Source organism: Balaenoptera acutorostrata, chromosome 3 (assembly GCF_949987535.1).
Source record: "Balaenoptera acutorostrata chromosome 3, mBalAcu1.1, whole genome shotgun sequence".
NCBI lineage: Eukaryota > Metazoa > Chordata > Mammalia > Artiodactyla > Balaenopteridae > Balaenoptera > Balaenoptera acutorostrata.
Window position 1 is genome coordinate 87,103,876 of NC_080066.1, and position 14,566 is coordinate 87,118,441.

The 14,566-nt window shown below is 39.2% G+C and overlaps 1 protein-coding gene across 4 annotated transcripts in view; it reads left to right on the top strand.

Moving 5' to 3' along the window:
- The window catches only part of ATP8B4 (ATPase phospholipid transporting 8B4 (putative)), a 305,912-nt gene that overhangs the window by 235,929 nt on the left and 55,417 nt on the right, over positions 1-14,566 (top strand). For all 4 annotated transcript variants that reach the window (XM_028163557.2, XM_057544467.1, XM_057544468.1 and 1 more), the window contains 2 exons: positions 2,859-3,047; positions 14,343-14,458. In XM_028163557.2, coding sequence (XP_028019358.2) covers positions 2,859-3,047; positions 14,343-14,458 — 305 coding nt within the window. The remainder of the gene's footprint in view (positions 1-2,858; positions 3,048-14,342; positions 14,459-14,566) is intronic.

Below are 14,566 nucleotides of genomic sequence, written 5' to 3' on the forward strand. Positions count from 1 at the left end.
AAAGTGAATCAGCTATACATATACATATATATATCCCCATATCCGCTCCCTCTTGCATCTCCCTCCCACCATCCCTATCCCACCCCTCTAGGCGGTCACAAAGCACCAAGCTGATCTTTCTATGCTATGTGGCTGCTTCCCACTAGCTATCTATTTTACATTTGGTAGTGTATATAAGTCCATGCCACTCTCTCACTTTGTCCCAGCTTACCCTTTCCCCTCCCTGTGTCCTCAAGTCCATTCTCTACGTCTGCGTCTTTATTCCTGTCCTGCCCCTAGGTTCTTCAGAGCCATTTTTTTTTTTTTAGATTCCATATGTATGTGTAAGCATATGGTATTTGTTTTTCTCTTTCTGACTTACTTCACTCTGTATGACAGACTCTAGGTCCATCCATCTCACTACAAATAACTCAATTTTGTTTCTTTTTATGGCTGAGTAATATTCCATTGTATATATGTGCCACATCTTCTTTATCCATTCATCTGTTGATGGACACTTAGGTTGCTTCCATGTCCTGGCTGTTGTAAATAGAGCTGCAATGAACATTGTCGTACATGACTCTTAAAGGGGGCACTGATTTTCAGTTTACCTTTATACTGAGAGAGTATCCTTTCTGGGGGCTCAATTTTAAGAGGTGGTCTCCCATTAGACTTCTTTCCCTGGCCTGTGTCTTTTCTAACCAAAGCCTTGAGAGACTGGAAACCAATGAGCAAGTTCTCTTGGTTTAGAAAATGCCCTGCCTTTATTCCATTTTTTTTCCAGTCTTTGACCTGAACAATGACTGCTTTCTAGCCAGTCCTGGGTGCATTCAAAAATATTTAAATGTTTTGTCTTTGTGGAATATGTAGCTCTTTGCAACAGGGGAGGTTGATCCTGGCACCTACTCCACAGTGCTGCCAGAAGTGGGAGTTATCATATCATTTCATGGGTAGATCAAGCAATTGCTTTAATTTTTTTTCTTTTTGGAATTTCAAAAATTAATTTATGCCTATTGTAGCAAGTGAAGCCATACAATACAAAGATTTATAAAGGCAGAGCTAATAATTTCTTCCCTGAATTTTAATTCCACCTCTACAGGGGTAACCAATGTTAACATTTGGTGTGCATACTTTCACACTTTCTATTTGCTTGTCTATATATGAATATATGTAGATGTGTAGGTGGGTTTTTTTTTAATTTTATTTATTTATTTATTTATTTATTTATTTATGGCTGTGTTGGGTCTTCGTTTCTGTGTGAGGGCTTTCTCTAGTTGCGACAAGTGGGGGCCACTCTTCATCACGGCGCGTGGGCCTCTCACTATCGTGGCCTCTCCCATTGCGGAGCACAGGCTCCAGACGCACAGGCTCAGCAATTGTGGCTCACGGGTTTAGTCGCTCCGCGGCATGTGGGATCTTCCCAGACCGGGGCTCGAACCCGTGTCCCCTGCATTGGCAGGCAGATTCTCAACCACTGCGCCACCAGGGAAGCCCGGTGGTTTGTTTTTAACAAAAAGGAATCATAATATATAGATTAATATGCAACTAGTTTTCTGAACAATTTATCTTGTATATTACTATAAATCAGTAAATATGGATCTAGCTCTGCCTACTTTCTCTAATTTATTTTTACATACAAAGGTAGTACAATTTTATATAGAAAGGCTTACTTTATTGATGCTGGTTTTAAAGTGTATTTTTATGTTTTCTTCCCCCCCCCCCCCACTTCATTCTTTTCCTCTCTTCTCCTCTCTCACCCTCACTCCAACACATACACAATACCGGATACCAATCATTAACATCCTGGTTTGATTCCTTACATTTCAAGGGATTTCTTGTATGCATTCTCATAAAATGGTCATTAGTAGCAGACTGAAGAGGAATTTGGAATGTCTGCTCTGTCACTCTGGCTGTGTGATCTTGCAAAAATCACATACTATTTTCAGTCATAGTTTTCACCAGTATAAAATGGAAATACAGGCATACCTCATTTTATTGCCTTCACATATACTGTGTTCTCTACAAATTGAAGGTTTGTGGCAATCTTGCATCGAGCAAGTCTGTTGGCACCATTTTTCCAACAGCATTTGCTCACTTTGTGTCACTGTGTCACATTTTGGTAATTCTTACAATATTTTAAACCTTTTCATTATTATTTTATTTGTCATGGTGATCATGGTGATCAGTGATCTTTGATGTTACTATTGCAAAAAGGTTATGACTCACTGAAGGCTCAGATGATGATTAACATTTTCTCACAATAAAGTATCTTTAAGTATGTACATTCTTATATATAATGGTATTGCACATATAATAGACTACTGTATAATGTTAATGTAACTTTTATATGCACTGAGGAACCAAAAAATTCATGTGACTCGCTTTATTGTGATATTTGCTTTATTGCAGTGGTCTGGAACCAAATCTGCAATATCTCCGAGGTATGCCTGTAATAATTTTAATAATCCCTACCTCATTGCCATGAGGATTATGTGCGTTAATATATATTAAGTGTTTTAGTATGTGAAACTTTCATGGCACATTTCTAGTCACTGAAAATACAAAGGTGTGGTCTCTGCCTTAAGAAACTTTCAGCATAGTAGGGAGGCAGGCTCAGGAATGAGCCTTTTCCTGTAAGATGACAAGGGCTCCAGCGGTGGTATACATGGTGTCCTGCGGATCCACAGCACAGGCACCTGGTCACCTGGTTGGTGAGTGGAAAAGGTCTGATTTCTAGAGCTGACACTTGGGTTGGGTGTTATAGAATGAGTTGGAATTGGCATTGGTGTTCTATGAATGTTATTATTCTCAGTATTAATACCTTTGTTTCTTTTCCTTTTTTTGTTGTTATTTAATCCACCTGTTTCTTTTCCTTTTAGGAGAGCTGATTTACCAAGTTCAATCACCTGATGAAGGGGCCCTAGTGACTGCTGCAAAAAATTTGGGGTTCATTTTTAAGTCTCGGACCCCAGAGACAATAACAATAGAAGAATTGGGAACACTAGTTACTTATCAATTGCTTGCCTTTTTGGATTTCAACAATTTCAGAAAAAGGATGTCTGTCATAGGTACGGTTGGTGGCTGAGAGTATTTTTGATCTCTTGATAGTACTATGGTTATATGGAAACTTCTCAAGGATGACTTTACTCTTGGTTATGTGCTGAGAGTTGTGATATTTATTAACCTTTGAACTTCTGTTATCCTCAACTTAGCCTCAACTCAGTAGTGGTGAGTATAATAACATGTAACAAGGGCTTATTGTGTGTCCAGTACTGGTCTAAGTGCTATACATGAATGAACTGATTTAATTGTCACAACAACCCTACAAAGTAGGTACTATTATTTTTATGCCCATTTTAAAGATAACAGAACTGAAACAGAGAGGTTGAGTAACTTTCCCAAGGTCACATAGCTTGAGACAGAATAGCTAGGATTTAAACCTAGGAGGTCTGACTATGAAGGAAGGTCATTCACTACACAGCACTGGCTCAGGAATGCCAGTTATTGTTGATGTTGTTGTTTTGTGAAAATCATCATCAGTCTTCTCATTATTTTCCATTGACTCTGTTCACTTGCATTGCTGGAGATGATCACCCATTACTGAATTTAGCACCACAATGAATCCATGCTTTCCTAAGTCAGTGCTAACCCTCAGTGCTGCATCAATGTCCCTCTCATTCTTATTTTGCTCCTTTTTCCAGTCCTTATAACAGGTGTTCTAAATCTTTGCCCTTTCTTCAAGTCCTCAACCTTGCCATGAATCTCCTTTACTCTTGGAAGCTAAATTCATCTGCTGTTTCTCTAAAAAAAGAGGCCCTCAGAGATGCACACTATCACCTTACCCTTTTCCCCATCTTCCTCCTTCATCCCCAAGCTATAACTTTACTCAGTCTTTTTCCTGATTCAGAGAAAAATTCCTCTTGCTCCTTTTCAATGCTAAAGATTCTACCTGTTCCCATCCCTTTTCCTTCCCTGCTTGCTCCTTATTCTTCGTCACTGGCTCCTTCCTTCAGCCTGCAACTCTGTCATCATCCTGTTTCCTTAAAGATTATTGTTCATGTTCTGACCTCCACTGATTTTGCCACCCCATTTTTCTTCTTTCCATCACAACTTAATTTTTCAAGGTCAGTTTTTGATCCTTACCTTGATTTCTCTTTTCAGCCTATTAGGGTCAGTCATCTGCTTCCACTGTTAAAAAAGAAATGCCTTCTCAGAAGTTTGCAATCACCTCATAACTGCCCAATGCAATAGCCCTCCCTCTCTCTTTCTTTCTCTTTCTTTCTTTCCTTTTTCTTTCTCTCTCTCTTTCTTTCTTTTCCTCTCTCTCCCTTTCTTTTCTTTCTTCCTTTCTTTCTTTCTTTCTTTCTTTCTTTCTTTCTTTCTTTCTTTCCTTCCTTCCTTCCTTCTCTCTTTCTCTCTTTCCTTCTTTCTCTGCCTCCCTCTCTCTTTCTTTCTTTCTCTACCTCCCTCTCTTTCTTTCTTTCTCTCCCTCCCTCTCTCCCTCCCTCTCTCCCTTCCTTTCTTTCTCTTTTTTCTTTCTTTCTTTCTTTTTTCTTTTTCTTTCTTTTTCTTTCTTTCTTTCTTTCCTTCCTTCTTTCCTTCCTTCTTTCTTTCTTTCTTTCTTTCTCTCTTTCTCTCTCTCTTTCTTTCTTTCTTTCCTTCTCTCTCTCTCTCTCCCCCTTCCTTCCTTTTTTCTTTCTGTCTATCTATCTATCTATCTAACATCTATCTTCTACTATCATCTCTCTATCTTTTTGAACTTAGTGATATTTGGGACTGTTGACCTTCTTCTCTTGACACCCCTCTTTTGGCCTCTGTGAGCTCGCTGGCTCCTGGTTCTCCTCTTGTCCTGTGTTTTTGTTCTCAAGCTCCTTTTCAAGCTGACTATTCTTTGTCCCACTCTTCAGTGTTGGTGTCCTTTTCTCTTCTCACTTCCTGTGTTCTCCTTGGATAATCTTGACCACTCACATGGTGGTAGCTATTGCCTATATTCTGTGTCCTTCCCATATTGTTCTTCAGTTTCAATCTCTCTCTGAGGTCCCCACACACTCTTTCAGCCTTCTCCTGGATTCTGCCACTGGGTTGTACTACAGTTACCTCAAATTTTGTATGTCTAATATAGAACTTTCTTTCTCACAACTATTGCTCTTTATGTAGTTCTTATTAAAATTGTTAACTACCTTTTGCTATATGCCTGTGTGAGTGCACTGAACACTTTACAATGAATTATTTTATTAAATTCTTGCGATAGTGTATTACCCCCAATCAGGAGATGAGGCAATTAAGGCTCAAAGATTTTAAGTATCCTGCCCAAGATTGTCACACAACTTGTTACAAGTCCAGTAAGATGCAGAGGAAATATCTGAACCCAGGTTTCAAATATTTGAACATCTTTCTCCAACATCTAGCCGCTTAATCCCTATTGTAGCTCACTTGCTTTTGATACTTCCATCTCCTTTGTGCCCCTAGGCTAGTGATTCTGAAACTTCAGCTCCCATCAGAACCACCAGGAGGGCTTGTTAGAATGCAAATTGCTGGGCCTAGGCCCTAGAGTTTCTGATTCAGTAGGCCTGAGGTGGGGCCTAAAAGTTTGCATGTCTAACAGGCTCCCAGGTATTGCTGATGCAGATGCTGCTGGGCAGAGAACCAGTCTGGGGACCATTGCCCTGGACTAGGAGATCCTCAAATACTACTCATTATTTTCCCCTGAGATACTCTGCTACTCTCTTCATTCAGGCTTCAGCATCTCTTGCCTTGTCTATAGGATCCTCAGTAGTCATCCTGTTTCTAAGTCTCTCCTCCTCATGGCAACAGAGTAATCTTTCTAACAATAGCCTCAAAACCCCGTTTTTATCATAAAAGCCTACTGTCCTTTTCTCTTAATTCCCAGTGCCACTGCTTTAGTTAAGGCTCTCATCACTGCTTGCTTGTACTATTGCAGTATCTTTAAACCTGTTTCCCCTTAAAAGAATCCTCTGTGCTGACAACAGGGTATTCTTTTTAAAACGTTGGCCTGATTTTGCCATCGCCAACTTAAAAAAATCTTGCTGGTTTCCTAAAACTTAAAGGATGTCCTTAGCATGATATTCAAGATTGTTTGCAATCTGACCTCAAGCTGCTTTTCTTCCACTTCCTGAAACTATGTGCTCCAGCCTCACTAGACCTCACCATTCCTGGCATGCGTTGTGCACTTTCACACCGTTTGCATGTACTGTTTCCTCAGCCTAGACCTCTCCTTTTCTCCTCTTCTCTTCTTGGAAAACTCATACTCATCTGGTAATGTCTGATTCAGGTATCACCTGTTCTCTCAATTCTTTTCCTACCCTCCGAATAACCGCATTCTCCTTTGTTCCCCAGAGCACCTTGTTCATAGCACCAGTGTGGTGCCAATCCCGGGATGCTCACGATTTTCTGTTATTAGAGCGGTGCTACCTGAAGGCAGGAGCTGCGCCATAGTCTTCGTAAATTACTCAGGGCCAAGCACAGAGCTTAGCACACAGTGGGTCCTCTATGAATGTTCATTAAATAACGTTTAACCCAACACCTTGTAACTTATGAATATCCTGATCATCATATTAAATCAATTTTTACTCTGAAAAACATGTGTGTATATGTAATAGCAGGGCTTTTGGTCTCTAACTACTAGAAACTAGCTCTGGGCGATTGCTCTCAGCAGGAAAGAAACATCATCTGAGGATGTTTATTTTTATTTTTTTTGACAACAGGCTGTAGGCAGTCACTATCAGTGTTACTGATGAGCACACATGCTGCTCTGGGTGTTGGCCTAATGTTGTATCAGCAGGAACTATCTTCTATTTACAGCTTCAGGGCAAGTGTTATTGATGTTGGGTTGGCCCAGAACTGGTTTCTCTTTGCTCTGAGGGTGTTGACAAAACCTAAGATTGCTACACAGGGAAACTTTTAGCTTTTCCCCAGTGTTGGTCACCATTACAGGCTATGGGGAAATCACAGCCTAACCACAAACATCAGATGTTTGCCTTAATGGATCCCATATGAAGAAAGGTAATGTTCCACCACAGAATGCATGGAGGCTTGGGGCTTTATTTCATTTCTGTTTGTTTTTTAATCAGGAGGAATTTGAAAGAGAGACTCCACGAGGGTAGACAAGTCTCTGTTTGATAACAAGGTGAAAAACAATGTTAGCCTCATGATTGTCACGGGGCTTGGTTGGGCAACACCCCGACCTGAAGGCTCAGACATTTGTTGTTGCTGCTGCAGCTGCTTCTCTTTCTACTCCTCCCCCTCTTAGGTCTTCTCCTCCTTCTTCAAGGTTTTTTTTTTTTTTTTTTGACAGTCATTCATTGAATCATGAATGTGTAGTTTAAGTACCAGGGGTACTTTCATTCTGGGGCAACAGCCCTGATTTAATCCAGAGGTATCTAAATAAAAATAGATTTCTATAAAGAATTTTGTCAGAAGGTATAGAACATACTATATTGATAAGCATGTAAATCTCAGTATGTAGTTTTAGAAGGATTAATGCTACTAATTATGTAAATAAAAATACAGAGATAAAATTCAAAGATAGTTATTAATAGGGGCAAGTGGCAGATAATTATTAAAGAAGAATAGATTACAATAGCTCCTTGTAAAGCCCTTACAAGATCTTTAGATAAAGGTTTCTTAACTCTAAACCTTTTAAGGATTATCAAAGTACAAATCACACTGACATGTGACAGGCATTTCTCTATGTGGATGTATGAACAGCCACCCAACTGAGATATAACAAAGTAGAATTATTCATCACCCTTCACAGTGTTGCTATTGTATTTATCCTTACAGCATAAACCTGGAACCATTTATGACTTTTTTCTTTCCTTTGTATCACAAAGGCATAGCTGCTGCTTTCAACGAATTTTGCATAATTATAATTCAACTCAATCAAGCAAATATTTATTCAGTACCTACCATGTTCCAGGAACTTGAAGCTAAAGGAGAATGTGAAATTGAAAAATGTATTTTGTGGTTGCATCCAGGAGAAAATGGTGAAGCAGGATAGGAAATAGGCTAAAAAGGGGCCTGATGATTCCTGTTTATGACTGTTAAAGAGTCCAAACTTGATCTAAGGGCAGAAGGAAGCTATTGTGGAATTCTAAGCAGTAGTGTGAAGATGACTCTGGCTGTATTGCAGACGAGTTTGGAGGGAACGAGTAAAACCATTTAGGTTAATGTGATAATCTAGGCAAGAGAGAAGGTGTCAGAGAGAAGTTCTTGGCTTCGATTGGATGTATGGGTGGTGAAGGGGGAGGATCTTTGAGTGATGGCCAGATACCTGATTTGGGAGACTGAGTGAATGCTGAAGCTGGTTATTATTTTTTTTTAAAGACTTTTTTTTTTTTTTAATGTGGACCATTTTTAAAGTCTTTATTGAAATTATTTCAATATTACTTCTGTTTTATGTTTTGGTTTTTTTTATGGCCGCGAGGCATGTGGGATCTTAGCTCCCTGACCAGGGATCAAACTCGCACCCCCTGTATTGGAAGGTGAAGTCGTAACCACTGGACCACCAGGGAAGTCCTGAAGCTGGTTATTGGGACTGGAGACATAGGAGGAGTAACTAGTCATTGGTGATAGATAACGTGTCCAGTTTGAGTCTGATGTGCTTGGGCACATCTAAGAGGAGATGTCCAGTTGGTAGTTGGATGTACAGGCAGAGGGAGTGCTGGAAATGGATTTAGGCAGGAGCTACACATTTGAGAGCAATCATCCTGTCGATGAAAACTGAAGCCATAAAAAGAATGTGACTGCCCGATGAGAATGTGAAGGATGGGAGGAGAAGTCAATCCTGGGTAAATCTCTGAAGAACACCAGTATTTAAAGGACAGGCAATGGAAGCAGATTCTGTAACTAAAAATGTATGACCTTTGTCCAGGCTCTGCCCACATGTTATCTTGAATATTTAAAACTGCTATGTTATTTTTAATTTATTTTTAAAAGCTAACTTCCGAAATGACTGAGATTTTATTAGCCTAGAGATTTCCTAGCAGAAGTGACTATAAGCCTTGAATGAAAAGGGATATAAAATGTGCTGAGCTGCTAAAGGAAATGTTTAGTGAGTAAAATTAAACAGGATTCCATGAAATTGGGTTTACATAAACTCAAAATTTAAAGGGGCTAATGCTGGGTTAAGAGAAGGCATCAGATATGGAAAATCTTTATTAAATCAGAAAATTGTAGAGCTAGAAAGACCTTAGAAGTTAGGTTGTTTAAACATCTCCTTTTCACAAGTAGAAACTGAGACAAAGAGATGGTGAGAGATTTGCACAAATCAAGATCGGTCTGTGATTTCCCTAGACCAGTGGTTCTCAATGAGTGGTCTGGGGAACCCTAGGAAAACTTGATAGTTTTTCAGAGGCTGCACAAGGACAAAAATATTTTCATAATAATATTAATGTTACTTGTCTTTCAATTTTTTTTCTAATGAGTATATTGTGGAGGTTTACAAAAGCCATATGACATGTGATAATATAACAGATTGAATGCAAAAGAAGATATGAGAATCCAACTGTCTTCTATTAAGCCAGACATTAAAGAGCTCTGTAAGGGACTTCCCTGGTGGTCCAGTGGTTAAGACTCCACACTTCTAAAGCAGGGGGTGTGGGTTCAATCCCTGGTCTGGGAACTAAGATCCCACATGCCACGTGGCATGGCCAAAAAAATAAATAAATAAAGTTATCTGTAACTATGTGAAACAATGCCCCTCCCCAAACTAAGTGTTTTGGTTTTGGAAAATATAGTTATTTTTCATAGAATTGTTATTTATGTAAATATATAATAGGTTTATTGTTATTATAATAATTATTCTTTTGGTAATATTACAATTAGTGTCTTAAGACTATTGATACAATAAAATTTCTCAGTTTTAATTTCTAATGCGATAAATATTGATAGATAGAACCTATATGGAGTCCTCATGAAGTTTTAAGAGTGTAAAGGGGTTCTGAGACCAAAAAGTTTGAGAACCGATATCCTACCTTGGACTATAAGAAATAAACAGTCATAGAGAAGTCATACTGGCAAATGTGGGATATATACACTTTGCCTTTATAGCTCTGGTAATGGAAGGGAGAAAATATGGGGGAAATTATTAAATTGGATTGTTGTATAAGAAAAGAAAGAGACAGACTTTCCTAGGATTAGATGTTCTGGAAATTATAAAAGTTGACTACGGGTCTTAGAAGATAAGACAAGCCCTAGACAAATCCTAATAAAAAAATATACAATTGAATATTACTCAGCCATAAAAAGGAATGAAACTGAGTCATTTGTTGAGACGTGGATGGATCTAGAGACTGTCATACAGAGTGAAGTAAGTCAGAAAGAGAAAAACAAATATCGTATATTAACGCATGTATGTGGAACCTAGAAAAATGGTACAGACGAACCGGTTTGCAGGGCAGAAGTTGAGACACAGATGTAGAGAACAAACGTATGGACACCAAGGGGGGAAAACTGCGGTGGGGTGGGGATGGTGGTGTGCTGAATTGGGCGATTGGGATTGACATGTACACACTGATGTGTATAAAATTGATGACTGATTAAAAAAAAATCAGAATATCATATTTATGACTTGGTTTTTCTTATGATTTAGAAACTTGAGATGTCTCTCCTTGGAGTCATCAGGAGAAAAATACAGTATTTCAGGTTCATTCTTGAAACCAACTTCTCATGGTTAAGGTGTATTGACTAAAAGATCTTCCTTCTTCAAGAGATTCCAAACCTCTATAAGACACTTCATTGTAATTGGAGAAAAAAGAAGAATGAAATCAGGCCAGCAGCTGCGGGAGGCCAAGGCAGCCCCCAGGGCTAGGGAAGGAGGAGGAGGAAGGGCAGAGAGTTGCCATTAGAGCAGACAACCTCCAGAGGGCGCTGAAGCACCGGCAGAGCCCACCTGCCACTCCCAGTTTGGCACTCCAGGGTCAGATTTGGGTTTGGAGATGGGGTTGCTGTAACCCCAAGGAGGTGAGCAGAGAGGAGGAGTTGATTACCGGTCTCCTCTGACTCTCTGACCCAAATTGCCTGGCTTCACAGGGGGGACAGGGTTTTGCTTTCAGCAAACTGATGGGGCGCTTTCAGGCTGGTCGGGTTGCCCAGTGGCCCGACAGCCTGACAGGCTGACTGCGGTGTGACCGCCCTTTGTTTCTCCAGAATCTGTGCATCAGGAGGTGCATGGGTGCGGGAGCCCATCCACCGCCCCTCCCCCCAAGGGGGATGGCACCTTCCCTGGCTGTACCCTATGATCACCAGGTACTTGAAATGAATGCAAGTTTTTTGACTTCAAGGAAAAGCTCACATAACCGCTTCTGCCTCATAATGTGTGGGATTTACTACAATGGAAGGACATTATAAAGAACAGACAGAAAACTCACCTGTTGGTCTCCATGTAGGAGTTTATTTTGCATGAATCCCTCCTACGTGAGTAGATAGCAGAGGTTTATTTTTGTTCCCGTGTGTGTAGTTGTGGCAGAGGATGTAGGTATGGTGATTTGAAGCCCTCAAAGAAATATTCTCAGAACTCTCAAGATTTCTCTTGATTGGAACCGAAAGAGACCTGGAAAAGGAGGAAAAGAAAGGGAGGAGGGAGAAAGAATGACTGTTTCTCAGTAAATTCACCTTCCTGGTTGATTGTTCTGTCTTCTCATTTCTTTTAACTTCTATGTATGTCTAATGGAATAATGCAGAAAGGCTGATTTTTATGCTTTAAAAGATTTTACATCACAAAGAACCTAGAAGTAGCTAACAGAACTTATTCAAATCAATTCTAGATAGAGACTTTGATATTAAATTTGTATACTAAAATGGGTTAATCCAAATTTTCTCTTTCTTTTTGAGTGAATATTTGTAACATATTTTTGTGGATAATAATTTATCCTAGATATACAAAACTGTGAGAATGGGTACCATTTTTTTTTACCACTTAAATGATTTCTTTTAAATGAATAGATTGTACACTTTAAATGCCAAAAAAAAAAAAAAATTTCCAGGGTGCATTACATCTATTCAATCTAGGAGGAAATTCGATTAGATTAAGTGTTGACTAAGGGTCATTAAAGATTAGAGGAAGCGAGAAAATCATAATTCAAAGAGCCATGTACCACAATATTCATTGCAGCTCTATTTGCAATAGCCAGGACATGGAAGCAACCTAAGGGTCCATCAACAGATGAATGGATAAAGAAGATGTGGCACATATATACAGTGGAATATTACTCAGCCATAAAAAAAACAAAATTGAGTTATTTGTAGTGAGGTGGATGGACTTAAGAGTCTGTCATACAGAGTGAAGTAAGTCAGAAAGAGAAAAACAAATACCATATGCTAACACATATATATGGAATCTAAAAAAAAAATGGTTCTGAAGAACCTAGGGGCAAGACAGGAATAAAGACGCAGACGTAGAGAATGGACTATGGACTTGAGGACACTGGGAGTTGGAAGGGTAAGCTGGGAAGAAGTGAGAGAGTGGCACGGACATATATACACTACCAAATGTAAAATAGATAGCTAGTGGGAAGCAGCTGCATAGCACAGGGAGATCAGCTCCGTGCTTTGTGACCACCTAGAAGGGTGGGATAGGAGGGTGGGAGGGAGATACAAGAGGGAAGAGATATGGGAACATATGTATATGTATAGCTGATTCACTTTGTTATAAAGCAGAAACTAACACACCATTGTAAAGCAATTATACTCCAATAAAGATGTTAAAAAAAAAAGATTAGAGGAAGCAACCTAAGTGTCCATCAACAAATGAATGGATAAAGAAGATGTGGTATATATCTTGTGGTATATACAATGGAATACTGCTCAGCCATAAAAAAGAATTAAATTTTGCCATTTGCAACCGCATGGATGTACTTAGAAGGTATTATGCTAAATGAAATAAGTCAGACAGAGAAAGACAAATACTGTATGATATCCCTCATATGTGGAATCTTAAAAATACAACAAACTAGTGAACATAACAAAAAAGAAGCAGACTCACAGATATAGAGAATAAACTAGTGGTTACCAGTGGGGAGAGGAAAGGGGGGAGGGGAAATTTAAGGGTGGGGATTAAGAGACACAAACTATTATGTATAAAATAAGCTACAAGCATATATTGTACAGCACAGGGAATAAGGCCAATATTGTATAATAACTATAAGTGGAGTATATCCTTTAAAAATTGTGAATCACTGTATTGTACACTTGTAACACATAATGTTGTATGTCGACTATACTTCAATTAAAGAAAAGATTAGAGGGAAAAGTAATTTATTGTACTATTGTATCTATATTCCTTTAAATCAAGCTCTAAACTTTGTATCCTCTTAAACTAATAGTAGTCAATATTTATGTTCATCTGTTTTGAGGCATTCTATTTTTAGAGAAAAGGTATAATTGAGTGGAAAGCATGTAATAATCTTTGACTCGATGAAGCTTGTGAGGGTCAGTGTTCAGACCATGAAGTTGTGACACAGGCAGTTGTCCTAGATGATATCAGCCCTTCAGAAATAGTAGGGGAGAAATACATTGCTATGTCATTCATTCATTCATCCATTCATTCATTCAATAAATAATTAGGTGTCTGGTATCTGCCAAGCTGTAAAACCAAGCCTGCAAAGGTAGGCGTAAGGAAAGATTAGCTTAAAGAAAGATTTGTCTGACAGCAATATGTGCAACAGCCAGGGGAGGGCACGAGGATTGGAGATGAGGGATTGGAGCCTAGTCGAGGCTGTCATTCCCAAACCTGGGGGGCAGGTTAAAAACACAGCCCTACTAATACAGACTTCCAGTGGGAAGAAGATAGAAACTTTAATTTCGAAAGCCGCCTGTGAAGTGTGCTTGAAGCCAGGATTGTGACCCAAGAATGAAAGGGCTTTTCCAAGGAGTAAAGGGGGGTGAAGAAATATGTCAGCAAGGACTGCGAACTAATGCATAAACCATGGCTTTGAATGGCTAGAATTCCATATGGAGATCATTTGGCATGACACTGACAGCTGATTCCTACAGTCAGTCTTGAATTTCACATTAGGAGACAGGCAAAAAAAAGCTCTCAGTTCTGCTCAATACAGAAGGCTTAATTTAAACGTATCAGCCCTTCAGAAATAGTAGTCAAGGAAAATAACAAGGTTGTACACATCAGAATGAAAACACTTTTTCCTGTAGATGGAATATTTCCAAGTTAATAAAACAGGAGTAAAGCCAGGTGACTTAGGTAATGACCTTTTAACCAAAGGCACTGAATATTTTACTACTGGCTAAAACGTGCCCATTTCCAACTTGCCTGGCTAGAGCCCAGGGACAGTCAAGTTTTGATGGATTTCACTGAATATAATCTACTTTCCCAACTTTTTTTTCAGTTCGAAACCCAGAAGGACAGATAAAGCTTTATTCCAAAGGAGCAGACACTATTCTGTTTGAAAGACTTCATCCATCCAACGAAGACCTCCCGGCTTTGACGTCAGACCATCTCAGTGTAAGTGCCTCTGTCATAAGGTTAGCACAGTGGCCCTTTGGCTGCTTCCTATGGTTAGGTCTTATTTTTAAAATATGAGTTAAATGATCTGACTTCTGAAATAGAAAG